Source organism: Protopterus annectens, chromosome 2.part1 (assembly GCF_019279795.1).
Source record: "Protopterus annectens isolate FY-2018-M chromosome 2.part1, PAN1.0, whole genome shotgun sequence".
Taxonomy (NCBI): Eukaryota; Metazoa; Chordata; order Ceratodontiformes; family Protopteridae; genus Protopterus; species Protopterus annectens.
In genome coordinates, this window is record NC_056729.1 from 1,078,261,911 (window position 1) to 1,078,278,296 (window position 16,386).

The 16,386-nt window shown below is 41.8% G+C and overlaps 1 protein-coding gene across 2 annotated transcripts in view; it reads right to left on the reverse strand.

Annotated features, from left to right (window-relative positions):
* LOC122794329 (mucin-3A-like) overlaps positions 1–16,386 on the reverse strand; it is a 1,511,548-nt gene that overhangs the window by 305,162 nt on the left and 1,190,000 nt on the right. For both annotated transcript variants that reach the window (XM_044062634.1, XM_044062633.1), the window contains one exon: positions 833–2,191. In XM_044062634.1, coding sequence (XP_043918569.1) covers positions 833–2,191 — 1,359 coding nt within the window. The remainder of the gene's footprint in view (positions 1–832; positions 2,192–16,386) is intronic.

Genomic DNA, 16,386 nt, shown 5'->3' on the forward strand with positions numbered 1-16,386 from the left:
AAATTAATTTTCTTCTTAAAAAAAGCTCTGAATGTGAAAGCTTATATTATAAAGTAATTTCATCCAAATACAGCTAACTATATGTGCTAGAATGCATCTGATTTTTCTATCTTTGTATTTTTTTTTCATTTATTGATAAGAACCCATTTTAGAGTCATATTCCACAGCTTTATTCAATATTGTTAATGCATTTTTCTTTAGGACTGATGCTCCTCCTTAAACAGAATTTAATGCTTGGCACAGTCATGACAGTTGTTCTTTGGAGCACAAAAGAAACAAGGTAGAACATGAAAACAAACTTGAGTAGATAAAACCTGATAAGCATATCTAGATATGATTTTTGTGCCTGTGAACATGTAAATGCGTGTGTGTGTGTGTGCGTGTGTGTGTGTGTGTGTGTGTGTGTGTGTGTGTGTGTGTGTGCATGTGTGTGTTTGTGTGTGTGTGTGTGTGTGTGTGTGTGTGTGTGTGTGTGTGTGTGTGTGTGTGTGTGTGTGTGTGTGTGTGTGTGTGTGTGTGTGTGTGTGTGTGTGTGTGTGTCTGTGAATATCTGCATATGTCTGAGAAGAATATGTAATTGTTTCTAAACTGACCAAAGGCAGATATGTTTCTTTGCTTTCTGTACAGAATAATGTATAAATTTGTGATCTGTGTCAGAGAAGAGTGAGTAATTATCTATGAACTAACCTAAAACAACTGTTTATTTCTGTGCTGAGTAATGTCTGCAGTGCATGATTAAATTTCAGAAATATGAAATACCAACATCAATATATACTCATACCTAGAGTTAGGCACATCTTGTATAATCTAATCTATCATGCAAAACACATACCTGGAATGCATTAAGTACAGTGAAGATGATCTTCAAAGCATTGGATGATGGATCAATAGTTGTTCCTATTCCAAATCCCCATGTCAGTCCTAAAAATGGTGTTAGGAGCCCAACAGTTTTGACAATCTGAAGTGCAATGCTCCGGTCTTCATCTTTTGTGTGTTCTCCTACAGAGGGTCGTAGTACTTTAACAATAACCACAATTACCACAAGCAGAATGATGGCGTTCACAGCAATGATAACAAGAGCAGGTACAACAAAAGCAAGGAGAGCTTTAGACTCATCCCAGTTCAGCCAACAGGCATTATTTCTTATGTAGCTTTTCTGTGGTTCTGTAACAGCAACTGTGATGATTGATATAATTAATGGGCATCCATAACCGACAGGCAATGACACAGCCAATATAGTTGACTTACTCAATCTTAGAAAAATCTTCACTGTAAGGTATAAAAGCACTAAGCCCTTAATGAACATCCAGAAGAATAAGGAGAGGTAGAAAAAGTGGATGAAAAATGTTGCAGCTTTACAAGCAGAAGTGGAGGGGTCCATGGCTGCACCTACAATAAACCAGATGTCTGCTATCAACAGTGATAGGGCTATATTTACAATACAAAGATGCTTCATGTAGGCTTGCTTAGTTTTCACCACTGGTTGCCATACCATTGTTTCAATAAAAAGGCAAAGGACTAAACTTCCAATTGATATGCCTACACCTATGTATGTAATCCATGTCAAAATATTGTCCAGCTTTATATCAGTGACTTCTGCTGATGATGAGGACATTAGTATAGAAAATGCTGTATTATGATTACACGTACATATAACACTGTCCTTAGTATTGCTTCCACTGCAGCCCATAGTACTCCACTCTGCTTCATTAACAAAAACACAATTTGGGACATCCAGTGATGAATTTTTCTTTTGGAAAATCATTGTAATGTTTGATATATTATTGTGTTTTGCTGTAGTTGCCATTACAATTCCATTAATAGTGGCGTTATTTGTAATGTTTGCAGAATTTATCTTCAAGATATCTGCAAGAGATTTAAAAGCAATGCTAAGAAGAAGTACAGAGCCTGGAAGGTTTTTTAGCACATCTTCTGAAATATTAACTGTATTATAATCAAAGAATGTCTTTGTGAACCCTCCTTTTATAGTATCATGAGATATGTTGATCCCTTGCAATTGTACATTTGCTGTGCTTATCTGTATGGTTTTATTCTCACTTGAAAAAAGCTGACTAAACTTTTCCACTGATGTCAACAATTCCAAACTTGCATTAGTATGTTTCCCATTTAGATCCTTCCAGCCAGCAGATGAATCATTTCCAAGAATTGCATCAACTGAATTCATAAAATTCTATTGGAAAGAAAAACAGGAAAAAAATTAAAACACATTCTAAACCTGTATTTACTATCTGTACTATAATATATATGAAATAATGTTTTGCTATAAATAACTTTGTTTTGCATTTCTGTGTTTGTGATGGAAGCATATTTTAAACTTTATCTGTCTATTTTACTGAGATAACTTACATTATTTTGTTTTCAAGAAAAACAACATGGTGAATTATTGAATATTTAGATCAATTATTTAGCTTTTTTCCTTGTTTACTTCACAAACTAAATTCCTAGAAAAATATATGTGAATTAAAATGTAAAAATAGGATTATGAATAACAGCATAAGATTAAGCACATTTATGCAAATATCAATGGGTGGCTTCTATATATTCCTTCAAATTGCAAATGCCGATTTCTGCTACATTTCAACTAAAAAAAAAAAAAAATCAACAAGACCTCAAATTAATTCCAAATTGTCCTCTCAAAAATTAAATGCAAATAATAGCATACACTTTTATAGCAGGAGCAACATTAGATGAAAATCAGTAATAAATAGAGGAAAGACACAGATAAAATGCATATCAATGAAAACCACTCCAGTGGTGCAGACAGATAAAGCCCTGACTATGACCCACTCAACCTTAGTTCAGTTAGCAGATTAAGCAATTGGCAGAGTGGTGGGAGATATGCATGTGCCCATCCTGGGTGCGAGGGCATTTATCCATGAGAGGAGGTGTCATCCAAAGAGCGGAATTGCCCTCGGACATGATCAATAAACATGGAAGGTGGAGCAAGGATTGCAAGAGCATAAAAAAAAAAAAAGCATGCCCTTAGGATGTGCAACTGACCCCAGCAATTCACTAGAATAAATGCAGGTTGGTAAGGAGGTGAGCTGGTGTATCCAGCATGGACATAGGGCACTGGAAGCCAGGCTGGTTGGGTGATGCTGAAAGGGGACAAAAAATGCACATGAATGAAGGAAGAATAAGAAGTAAAAAAATTATTATAGGTATTTGCAGGAATACCCATTGTCTACCAAAAAAGTTACCAAATCTACTGTACTTGCTGGAGAAATATTGCATTGATAGGGTGGTTTAAGAAAAATACAGCATAAAGAGCACCAGGACTGGGATGTAAATATACAAGAATGTATAGATTATAAATTGAATATGAATAATATAAAACATGGCAAAGCCCTTTATTCAAGTGAAGGTGTGGCATCAGCCCAATGAATGACAGCACAAGTAGGATCAGAAGAGATGCCAATCACAATGGAGCCTGCAAATGGCAGAACAACACACAAAGAACATGCTCCTTTGGTTAGCAAAGACGGGGGTACTGCTTTGCATGATTTTAATATGTCAGATGTTGACAGAAGTACTTTGATACAATACAAAAACAAGAAAATTACTGACACAATACAAACTGCAGACGTCTACTCAAAGGGTACAGCAATGGGAGCATACCTTAAATGTAATCACAGAAGCAACAAGACTTTATACAAACTAAATATGCAAATCAGAAAGAAGGGAAACAAAGCCCATGTCAAATAGTCAGCCTCATAACTTAATGAAAATCATATGAAAGTCTGGAAATGCAAGGAAACTTTAAATAAGGCAGTAAGAAAATAACACCTTGTTAAAGAAAACTCCACTTTGGAACTCAAAACTTTTTGTATTGTTGTAGTCTTTGTATACTGAGTTCTTTTAATGCATAAAATTCACTGTAAATGCATCTTGTTAAAAAATCTTTGTCCACAAAATGTATATTATAGAACCTGCCATGTTAATGTGATCTTGTTTTACTGCTTAGATGTCTTCTTCCCAGAATAAAGTCACCTTTATTAAGTCATGCTGGAGTGAAGGAAGTGATGTTTATTTCACATCCTATTAACAGCAAACAGTAGTTGTGTAAACATCAGGCATCTCCTATCTTTTTCAATTATACTACTTCAGCCAAAGAAAGTACATAAATTGCTGGCTTTTGTAACGGTGTCAGTTTGCAGTCTTTCAGGTACTGACGGACCCTTCTTCACACTCTGCCTGATGTGGAACAGGTTATCCTGTTTTTCCACCTGAGAAATGGTTAAGAAATGACTTACAGTTTCAGAGCAGTCCTTGGTCAGTTGTGATTGTTTCTTAAACACAAACTTGTCTTTGCTTTGGCTCATTAGCAGCAGTACAAAGAACTGCCTGCTCACACCCTAGTTCACCCCTCCTCCTTCCCTGTTTATTACCTTAAGACAATCCCAAAGTTAATAAATATTACCCGTGGCAGGCACCATTTTTAAAACTACAACCACCCTTGTCACTATCATATGTTCATTTATCAGTTAACTCTGTTACCTGATTGTTTCCAGCCCCCTCATAAGAGCAACTAACAGGGTCTCTACCCGCTTCGCTCCCCACCCTGCTCCCTATTACCTCCTGCCCCCAGTGGTCCCATCTTTATTACACTCACAAACCCCTCCCATCTTTCCAATAGCCAACCACGATGCTAACCCAGCACTACCTCCTCCATCTTCCCACTACTGTCACACCTCCTCAACTAACATGTACAAGCATGCCTTACCAATGCTCACTGCATGCACTCTCCTTGCATATCTTACATCCTACCAAAGCTCCATCATTCCCCCACTCAACCACTACCACTGTACTACTACTCACACCACCACTCATGTGTCACCCTCACTCAGCTCCCCTCCCACCAACTCAAGAACCATCCCTACGCACCCCCCACATATTCTACCAACTATATTACTCAAACATAAAGCATCCCTACAACTTAACATAGTAACCCTCCCACCATACCTATTACCCACAGAGCACAATCATAAAGTTTCCCTTATAAACAAACACATTCAAAAACTGAGAAAACTAATAACCTCATGCATATCAAAACTAGCCCTAAGTAGAGACATCCACCCCAACCCTGGCCCTACCATCTCCAACCCCAATCCTCATAATCAGACTAGAAACCACAACTTCTCCCATATTACAGCCAATAGAAAGCCAAGTGACTTCCTTCTACTAAGCCTAAATATTAGAAGTATATCCAACAAAGTCCATGAACTCCATGCCACCATAGACTTGTACTCCCCAGATATAGTCATCCTGACAGAAACCTGGCTAAAACCTCACATTACCAGTGAGCAAATACTCCCTATGGGTTATGGCATACTAAGAGTAGACCGACTAAACAAGAAAGGAGGTGGTGTAGCTATAATATTTAAACAACATCTAAACATCCAGATCTTAAAATCATCAGCTCCACAAATAGGCAATAAAGAAATAATATATACCAACCTCAAAATAAACCAAAACAAAACCATCAACATAATTGTATGCTACTTCCCACCTGGCCAAAACATCCCTTCAATAGAAAACCTCCTCAGCTGGTCTACCCACCATATCCCCCAAGAAACTATCATTTTAGGTGATTTCAATATTGACTGGTAATCCTGTTCTGGCAACCATCCAACCCATCATGTAAACCTTCATGGCTTCACCCAACTAGTCCAGTCGCCAACCAGGATAAATAAAAACTCCAGCAAGCACACTACCCTGGACTGGATACTAGTCAGTAAGAGCCCCCAGTCATGTATAACAGGCTGCTTGTCAGATAGCCTCAGTGATCACTCCCCAACATTCCTACTCAAAAAATACCTATACCAAGCTAAGCCTGTCATCTACCATCAAATACGTAAAAAACTAAACTTTAACCCACTCACATTCATCTCATCCCTCAAAGAATGTAACTGGCATCCTCTAAAGTACCTCAGTCTTGATGACACAGTTGAATTTTTTAATACTACCTTCTTGAGCATCCTTAATTACCATGCCCCCATAAGACTTTCCAGAATCAAAGCACAACCCTCCCCATGGCTACAGAAAACCACTAAGTCAGAAATGAAAAATAGGGATAAAGCCTGGGAGCACTGGTGCAAAACCAAAACCCCCTCAACTAGACAGAGATTCCTAGAACTACGCAATAGAGTCAAAAAGCTAATAAAACAGGATAAATTCCAATACTGTCAGTCTACCCTAGACACCTCCCAACAAAGCCCCAAACAATTCTGGTCTTCCATAAACTCCATCCTCCACTCAGGTAAAGTCAGTACCCCTCCTCCTAACATCCCTCACTCCTCAGAAAATATTGCTACCACATTCAACACACACTTCACACAAACCATACTATCACTAGCTAAACAACAGAACCCCCCTCCCCTCCAACCCACACCTTCAACTAGTAATCTCCCCACTGCCTTCTCTTTTTCTCCTGTACCTACCTCCAACATAAAAAAAACTTTTAACTAAACTTAAGCCCACCAAATTAGCAGCAGACAACCTCCAAAGTGAATACCTACAAGTCGTAGCTGATGCTCTGGCCTACCCAGTATCCATCTTGATTAACCGATCTCTGTCAGAAAGTTACATTCCCACACTGTGGAAAGTATCACATATAATTCCCCTCCATAAAGGCAGACCCTCCACAGAACTAAGCAATTACAGCCCCATAGCTATTCTCTCTCTACTCTCCAAAATACTAGAGAGATGCATACACTCTCAGGTCTCAGACTACCTCCTTACTAACAACCTCCTTTCCAATACTCGGCATGGTTTCCGACTAAACCATAGCACCACCACTGCCTTACACTCCTTTACTAACAATATCCTTCAGCATAAAAACAATGGTTATCTCTCCTCTGCTACTTTCCTAGACCTATCTAAAGCATTTGACATGGTCCCACACAAACAACTTATCTCTGTCCTCAATAACCTATCCTTCTCTCAATCAGTCACCAACTGGTTTCAGAGTTACCTGTCTGACCGCCAACAATCCGTTGTATGGCAGAATGACATATCTCCCAAACTACCTGTCTCCATAGGAGTTCCCCAAGGATCCATCCTTGGACCCCTACTCTTCTCTGTTTTCACCAATAATCTAGCCTCTGCCACCAAACATGGCACACTAATACAATACGCAGATGACTCAACCATCATCTGCTCAGCCCAGTCCCTACCCAAACTGCAAAATGTCACACAAGAAGCATTTTCCTCTGTTGAAACTTGGTTATCCGATGCCCAATTAATACTCAACCCAAACAAAACTAAACTACTCATCTTACAACCCACCAAACATACTCAAAACAACTCTCACTTTAACATCATAGCAAAAGACAACACCACTATATACCCAACTAAACACACCAAATTGCTAGGAGTGGAAATAGACAATAAACTAAAATTTGACATTCACATATCCATGACCATAAAAAACGTCCACAAAAAAACTAGGAGTGTTATACAGAAATAAGCAACTTCTCACCAAAGCAGCAAAGATTTCAATAGCAAATTCCCACCTTATCTCCACCCTACTTTATGCCTCTCCAATATATACCAACCTAAGGCAATGCAATCTAAACAAGCTAAAGACCTGCTACAACAAAATTGCCAAATTCGCCACAGGGGCATCCTACCGTAGTCACCACTGTCTCTCACTTGCTGAACTGGGCTGGCTTGAACTCCCTCACCTCCTTCAATGGTATCAACTCTCACTCGCCCACAAACTAGTAAACCATCTACTAAATTTCCCATCTCTCCAGAATCTACTCCAACCCTATCGCACCACCACCAGACCACTAAGATCCAGCAACAAAAATCACTTGCAGATCACTAAAGCCAATAACTCTGCTGGTGAAGCACCATTCTCTTGCACCATAGCCAAATTATGGAACTCCCTCCCACCCACAATTACCTCCATACCATCATGCACCCATTTCAAAACTTTACTAAAAGCACACCTAAAAACATGCTGGCTATGCCTTTGCAACTCCCACTCTAATATCACCCACCCCATCCAACCACTACCTTTCTTTCCACTCCACTAACTACCTTGATTATAACAAGCTCAGATGCTCATAAGTCTAGTACTTATTATACAGCAGGAACTTCTTATTGTAACATTTGTTAATGTCTGTTATGTACTTCACAGATAAAGATTCTAGTTGTCTACTGATGTACTATGTTCTTCATCTGTAAATATGTTGTAAGTAATTGCTATGTAAATTGTTAATCGCTATGTAATCCAATGTAACTACTGTCTGTTTATTTTAACTGTGGAGCTTTTCTCCCCAGGCCTCCTCTGAAAATGGACCTACATCCAGTCGGACACTCCCGGTCAACAAATATAAATAAATAAATAAATGTGTCAAAACTGTAACTGTAGTGAAAGAGCCTTATTTGAATGCATGTGACTTACAGTTGCTACTTCAAAGAACTTGAACATTTTAGAAAGAAACATGGAAACTCATTCTATTATTTCTCATTGAGTGCAGTGGAATGATGTGACTTTTTTATCCAAAATATTGTAGAAACGGAAAAGTACTGTATTTGTTACATGGTATTTTTATTTTAACAACTCCTGTGATATTATTTAACCCTAACAATACAGCACCTTTCAGTAATTCTGAATTGAAACAGAAGTATTCCATTCTTTAAATTTTATTACGACATTCTTTGTGAGACACAATGGGCCGTATTCACAAAGGCTTGCATGGAGTCTAAGAGTAGAGTAAGACTCCAGACAGCCAATATGTCTGCCGAGTGATTCAGGAACAGCCGGCAGGGGTGTGCATGAGAGCTCCTAAAACTACTCTTGCACGGACAGTGTTCGGTTATGCAAATTACCTCATTTGCTGCTGAAAGCTATGCAAATGAGGTAAATTTGCAATCCAGAAAACACTAACCTGTCCGAGTAAGAGTAGTGTTATTTGTAGAAATGTACTCCATTGGTAACGGAGTACCGTTCTGCAAATAGCAAAACGGAGCTATGACAGCTCCAAATAAAGGATGCATCCAGTTGTGGAAGCATGCCAATGGCCTTATATTTTTATGTGTTGCAAAATAATAAAAAATAATTTTTTTCCCCTATCTCCGATGTTTAAGTGTAGCGCAGCACCACTCAAACGAGCGGTTCTCTAAAAACCAGAAAAAAAAAAAGCCAAAAATAGGCATTTTATTACAAATATTTATCTGCCATGCAGGTAAATGGCAAGTTGAAGACAACATGGCTACTGAGTAGTGGTTGCTAAGGGGGGAAGCTCAGTCTGAGAGATGTAACCAAGCATTAGTAGGCAATCATATGCAAATGAGTATAAGGATAGTGAATCCCAATCTTCCCTGCCATGTGAACCGTGTCCCTAGAGTGTAAGAGTAGGATTAGGGGAGTAACAGAGTAGAAAATAGGTGACATCATGAGGGGGTATGTATCAAAGCCTGTAAGCTTATTGGAGTAGAGTGGCATGTGTTTGCTGTGAGTTACTCAGGACTGGAAGAAGTGTGTCTATAGTTGTCTGAACTGAAACCCAGAAACCGAAGGTGTACGCCGTGGATATCACTAAAGTTTCTTGCAAAGATGCTTACACTGTGTGCACACGTGTGCGCGCCTGTAAACCCGTCTAAGCCTGTGTGCGCGTGTGCACCTGTGTAAGCCTGTGTAAGGCTGTCTAAGCCTGTGTGCATGGATGTGCACCTGCCTAAGCTTGTGTAAGCCTGTGTGCGAGTGTGTGCGCTTGTGTGCGCATGTTTGCACTTGTTTGCGTGGCACTGCCCCCTGTGGAAACAGAAATTGAAAAGGAATTAAAAGAAGTAGTAGGAAGTTAACCAAGGAGAACCAGCAGAGCTGCCAGGTGAAATCAATCAGAAACAGCCAATTACACAGGCAGAACACCAGCCCAGCCCAGCACTTAAAACTCTGCAAACAACATTCCCCCATGTTTTACTCAGAAACACTGCAACACTGCAGTCTACAAAGAGAAGTGAAACTTAAAAAGCTTAACTGAGACAAAAAGTTAGGGGCTGCCATTGATATTATAAGGCAACATGTGCAAGATGCTGAGGGTGGTGCCATTGCGAATGCTGCTGAGCAACCCACAGTGAGGAGACGGAGAAGAGTGCACAGACCCAGGGTAACCTACCAGGGGCTACATGAGCTGGAGATAATGGAGTGCTATAGAGTGGACAGAGCCCTCCTGCAGCAAATTGTTGAGCTGTGCTGGCCATGCCTCACATACAGAACCAACAGAGGGGAACCCATCCCAGTGGAAACCAAGGTATGTGTTGGGCTAAGAATACTAGCAATAGGTACCTTCCAGAGACCAACTGGTGATATGATGGGGATTTCACAGGCATCAGCATCCAGGGTACTGCACCAGTTCCTGAATGCCATGTCAGCACATGTCGGTGATCATGTACATTTCCCCAATTCCCGTGAGGTATTGGCCAGCAATATGCGTCTCTTCCAGCAAATAGCGGAATACCCTGAGGTAGTGGGTGCAATTGACTGCACGCACATACACATCAAAGCACCAGCCGGTGAGCGGGGTAGGGCCTACATCAACAGCAAGGGCTTCCACGCATCAACTGCCAGGTCATGTGCGATGCCCACGGCATAATACTGAATGTGTGTGCTGGCTGCCCTGGAAGCTACCACAATTCCCATATCTGGCATCTGATGCAGCTGTACCAGACATTTACCAATGGGGACATCCCTGACGGTCACCTAGTGGGGAATGCTGGGTACGCACTGCAGCCGTGGCTTATGACACCCATCAGAAATGCACACACATCTGAACAACAACTCCATAATGAGGCACATGCACAAACACAAAATGTAATTGAGCGTGTGTTTGGGATGCTCAAGTCATGGTTCCAGTGCCTGGACACATCTGTTGGAGCCTTGCAATACTCACCAACTACAGGTACCCAAATTGTCATGGTATGTGCCATGCCACACAATATGATCCTGCAAATACAGCTGCAGCAGGAACAGCATGGGGCAGGGCCAAACAGCCCCCCACTATTGCCAAGGCCTGCACAGGCACAGCATGACTCAGAGGAGGAACAACCTGAGCCTGCCCCAGTAGGCAGAAGGAGGCATGCCCAGTATGCCTTGGCCTTGGCAAAGAGGCAATGCATAGCACATACACTGGCTCAGTAGGAACCCTGGAAATGATACCTCTCTCTGACTCGCACATAAAATAAAAGGGATGCCTAACTTGGCACTACCTGTTTCCAAACATGTATAGGGAGTGTAGTATGTGCATCCGACACAGGCAGCCCTGCAGCACCACCTGAGGCATGATTGCCATGTTTTAAGCAATATAAAGCAGTGCTAAGCAGCTTTTACCAACATTTAGTATATGTAAACAAAATTGCCCATGCTAACTAGTGCAACGTCGGGCAACGTTGAGCAATGTTGGGCAAGGTCGGGCAAAGTCAGGTAAAGATGCCCATATCTGCTTTACTGTCTCTTAAGCAGTCTGGTCTGCCCAGCATGAAAATAAAAAGCAGTGACAGGGCTCGAACCCAAAATACTGTGCACTATAGTCACAGTACTGAACCACTAAGCCATGACAGCATTTCAGTGGCACAGACACAGCAGGACAATTGTACACTAATGCAAACACAAAGAAATGCTGTATCATGGCCCTAAAGAGGCATATGGGTAACCTGCCCCACAGGCCTATGCAGACAGAGAACATCAGGCCAGGTGGTGTGATGTGGGTTGTGTAGGCTATGAAGTCGCAATCTAATATACGTGACATTGGACGCTAAGATCTGTAGTACAGTAGTATGCCTCAAGCCAGTATGATAGGCAACAGTACAGACTGAAATGGTGTACCATACATAGCAGTGCAGGCATAGCAAATATGTATAGGTGTCAGGTGAAACCCTCATCCTATGCACACCCACAGTAACAATCCAGGTGTACCCCCGGGTAGAAATGTACAAAGAATATCTGTCCCCCCTGTATGTAGAAATGTTGATAAGTCTATGCAAAGTGTCTAATGGAAGCCCTGCAGGCACAGCATGATCCCTGTTGATCTATGACACAAAGGTGAGCCTGCTGTAAAAATACAACTTGATTTTCCATACACATATAGTATAAATGTCTATACCGGGTGTGCTCACACACTCCAACAAATGTTGTGGATTTCATTCAGCATCACAATGAAAGGTCATACTGGGCATGCTCACACACTTAAATAAACAAAGCAAATGTCAGTCAGCAACATACTGAAAGGTCATACTGGGCATGCTCACACACTTAGGCTAAATACGTAGGTGATAATAAGGGATCTATGGACAAATGTGGATAGTCATCTCTACTTCCAGAAACACATTCACAAAGTGGTCAGAAAATCATGCTATGTGTTCACACAAACTGCCAAGGTCTGTGCATGTAGGTCAAAGGAGGTTCCCACTACTCATCAGTCATCAGACCCGTCAGAGAGTACCACAACACACTTGCAATGAATCTGACTAGGCACCTTCAGCAGCCAGAAAGACCACTGAAGTACCTTAAAAAGAGGATTACTGGCCTCAAACAGTTGCCCTATGCGACAAGACTGAATGTAACCCAATCTGTACTCTATTGCATACTGTCTACTCAGGAGATCTCTGCCCAACAGACAGGTCCATGTCACGGCTACACTCAGATCTGTTCTGAGTTACAGCTCAATGGCAGTAAATATACAGACCCAACTGATATTGCCAACATCCTGGCAGATAGGATCAGTGTTAACTTTACCCCCCTCTCAACCATGAAAGAGCACATCTCTATAATGGAAGACTGCAAAGTTGCTGTCATCATGGCTGCACAGGTAAAAAAACACTCTCCAAAGCCAGTATCACAGCAGCCATGGGGCCAGATAACTTCCCAGGCTGTGTTCTGCACAAACCATAGAACGAACAGGCACCACACTGATGTACCATGTGCAGTCATAGCCTCACCTCATGCTTTGTGCCTGCTGAATGGTGCACAGTGATGGTTATCCCACTACACAAGGGTGGAGACACCACAGACTCCAGGGACTAGCGCCCCATTAGCCTGATGAGCCTGCTCTTCAAGGCCATGGAATGTACCATCATACAACTTATAACAAATTACATTGGTAATCCCCAAACCCTGGACCACAACCATGTTAGGTTTGTAAAATTCAGATCACGTCTCCTAAACCTGATAGATGACACTGAAGCAGTCACCAGAACCGTAGACAAGGGTAAGGTGGTTCGCACAGCCTATGTAGATCCTGCCATGGCTTACAACACCACCCCAAACTCTGGAAATATAGATGAACCCACTAAACTAGGTATAAATTGCTATGTCACAAGATGGATTGCCAACAGGCTTACTGACAGAACACACACTGTGAAAGTTGCAGACTCCAAGTATGACTTTGGACCAGTGATGAGAGCATTTCCACAGGGTCCAGTCCTGGGTCCTGTCCTGTTTAGTATCTACTTCCCTGAAGTAAACTTTAACATGAAAGGTCTGTGGCTACTGAAGTTTCCAGAGGACTGCAAACTAGGAGCCATAACTGTAAATACTAAAGATGTGGACATCCTACAAAAGGGCCTCACTGAGACAGATGGCTGTTGTCAAAGCCATGAGCTCTAGCTCAATGCCAAAAGGTGCATTGTCATCCCCTTTGTTAAAAACTCTGTAGCCAAGAACTACAACATATGCGGTAGTATACTTAACACTGAAAGTGTGACAAGAGACCTTGGGTCACAGGTGGACACTGGACACAACTGTGATAATTACATCCCCACAGTAGTCATGAAACCCACCTATGTGGCACACCTCATCACAAAATGTGTCTCATGCAGAATAGAATAGAAGAGGGCATTGTTCCCCTCTACTCATCACTCACCAGAACTATAATAGAGTACAATGCCACTTTTGCTATGTACCTCACAAGACAACTACAACAACTGGAAAGCCTGCAGCAATACCTCACAAAGAGCATTAGTGGCCTGAAATACATGCCATACACAGACCATCTCAAAATGCTCCATCCGTACTCCTTTGCATATCGCCTACTCAGAGGTGTTCACTGCCTAACCTACCAAGCTATGTCAAACAGAGAGCTGTTGGACATGCTCCACGTAAAACACTCACAATCCCTCTGACCTTCGGACCCAAAACCACAAGTGAAATACAAAAGGAAGGGGTGTACCCATTTACCTTATGGATACCCACACCTTCAGGTTAGTGGCACAGCATGAGGCCTTGGAGACCACGCAAGTGCAACTAACATTGGACAAAGCTGCTCATCAGATTGTAGCCTGCTACAGATCACCTACCTTGTTTCAGGAACCTCACTCAGTATTCCTGAGAATAGTGGAATATATAAAGGTCCTATCAAACACCATTATATGAGGAGATTACAACTAACCAAACATTGAGTGGGAGAATTACTTGTGTACAACGTCTTTGCCCAATGTTTCTTAGAGTTTAAAAGCTCTAACACCCTGGAACAGCTGGTCACCACACCCACTAGAGGTGACGACATACTGGACATGATCATCACCAACATGGGGTACCAGTGTTCCACAACAGAGATAAACCCTTCGCTGGTAATATCAGATCTTAAAGTAATCACACTGGACATCCACATCCCACCCACCCCCACTCAGTCAATGAAACCACTGTCAAGACATTTTCAAAAGCAAACTGCACACTTCCCAAGAACAAAATGAAAAGTTCCAAAGCCCTCTTGCTATAGGATAATGGTATACAATCTGCCAAAGCATTTACAAGTGCATCCTATGAGCATCTACAGGGATGCATGGATCGAGACATCACAAATAAAACCAAGGTGCACTCCTCCAAAAATACGAAAACAATCTGTTGGTTATTGCCCATAAATAAGCTAGACAACAGAAGGAGGAAATGATCACATGATAGAGCCAACTGCACTAAAGGAAAGGCATCAATGATCATTATTAGGAAGAAACAATGATCGCTCATAAAATAATCCAAGGACAGTTTCTAAAAACAAATTCCCAAGGAATGTAAGAATAATAACAACAAAGCCTTTAGCTACTGAAAAATGGCAAGAAATACAGTGAACCAACTTTCACTGCACACATCCTGGGGGACAAGTTCAGTGTAAACTCCCCCCATCACCCCCAAAAGGGCCTGTGTCCATCACAGAAGGATGCAGAGCCCCAGACTTCATGGACATGCAGGTAAAGACAGCCCTCTCCAAAGCTAAGAACACAGCATCAGTGGGACTGGATGGTGTCCCAGGCTGTGTCTTACTCTAGGCCCAAAAGGAACTACTCCCTCACCTACATTCACTGTCCAGACTCAATCGTACCACAGGCTATGTACCCAAAGAATGTCATACACTAACAGTTATCCAGCTCCACAAAGGGGGTGCCACAGTAGAACCTGGAAACCATTGCCCTATATGTCTACTCAGCCTGGTCTACAAAGCTATTGAGCAAATTGTCATGGAACCCATAAACAGAGGCATTGGGGACCTCCAGACACTGGACTCTACACAACTTCACCTTGTTAAGGGCAGATCTTGCCTCCTAAACCTAGTTGAGTTATTTCAAACAGTTACCAAGGACATAGATGGAGGTGAAAGTAGTCCACACAGCCCACCTGGACCTCACTAAGGACTTTCTACACCATTCCCCACTCTGTCATCATGTTACCAGCTTGAACATTAACAGCTATGTCACAGGATGGTTGGCAAAGTGGCTCACAGATCAAACACACATGTTCAGAATTGCAGGTGCCATGTCCGACTCTAAGCCAGTCACAAATGGCATCCTACAGGTCTTGGTCCTGGGACCCCACCTGTTCAGTAGATACTACTCAGATGTACAGGCAAGCACGGGAGGAGTATGGTTGAACAGGTTTGCAGATGACTGTTAACTGTGGTCCATAATCGACTCTACGGCTGACACAGACATCCTCCAGAAGGGTCTTACAGAGACAGATACCCGGTGTCAAAACAATGCCCTCAAGCTGAATGCCAAAGAATGCATAGTCATCCCATTTGGGTAAAACAAAGTGCACACAAATTACCACATAGGTGGTAATCCAGTATGTACAGAGAAAGTCATTATGGCCCTGGGGACACAAGTAGATAGTAAACTCTCCTTTGATGATCACATGGCCAAAGTGTTTAGACATTCCTTCTATGTAGCCCACCTAATGTCCCCTAATGTAACCCACTTTGTATAGTCTGATGATGTCACCATCCTACAAATATACCTGTGGAAAGAAGAGCTCACAATAATGTGTATAGCGTGCTGTGTAAATGTGTACTCCTCTAGTATCATAAAGTAGTTAGGAAGGGGTTTGAATCCTGCCCTTGACATGTGTGTGTGATCTCTTTGGGGAGG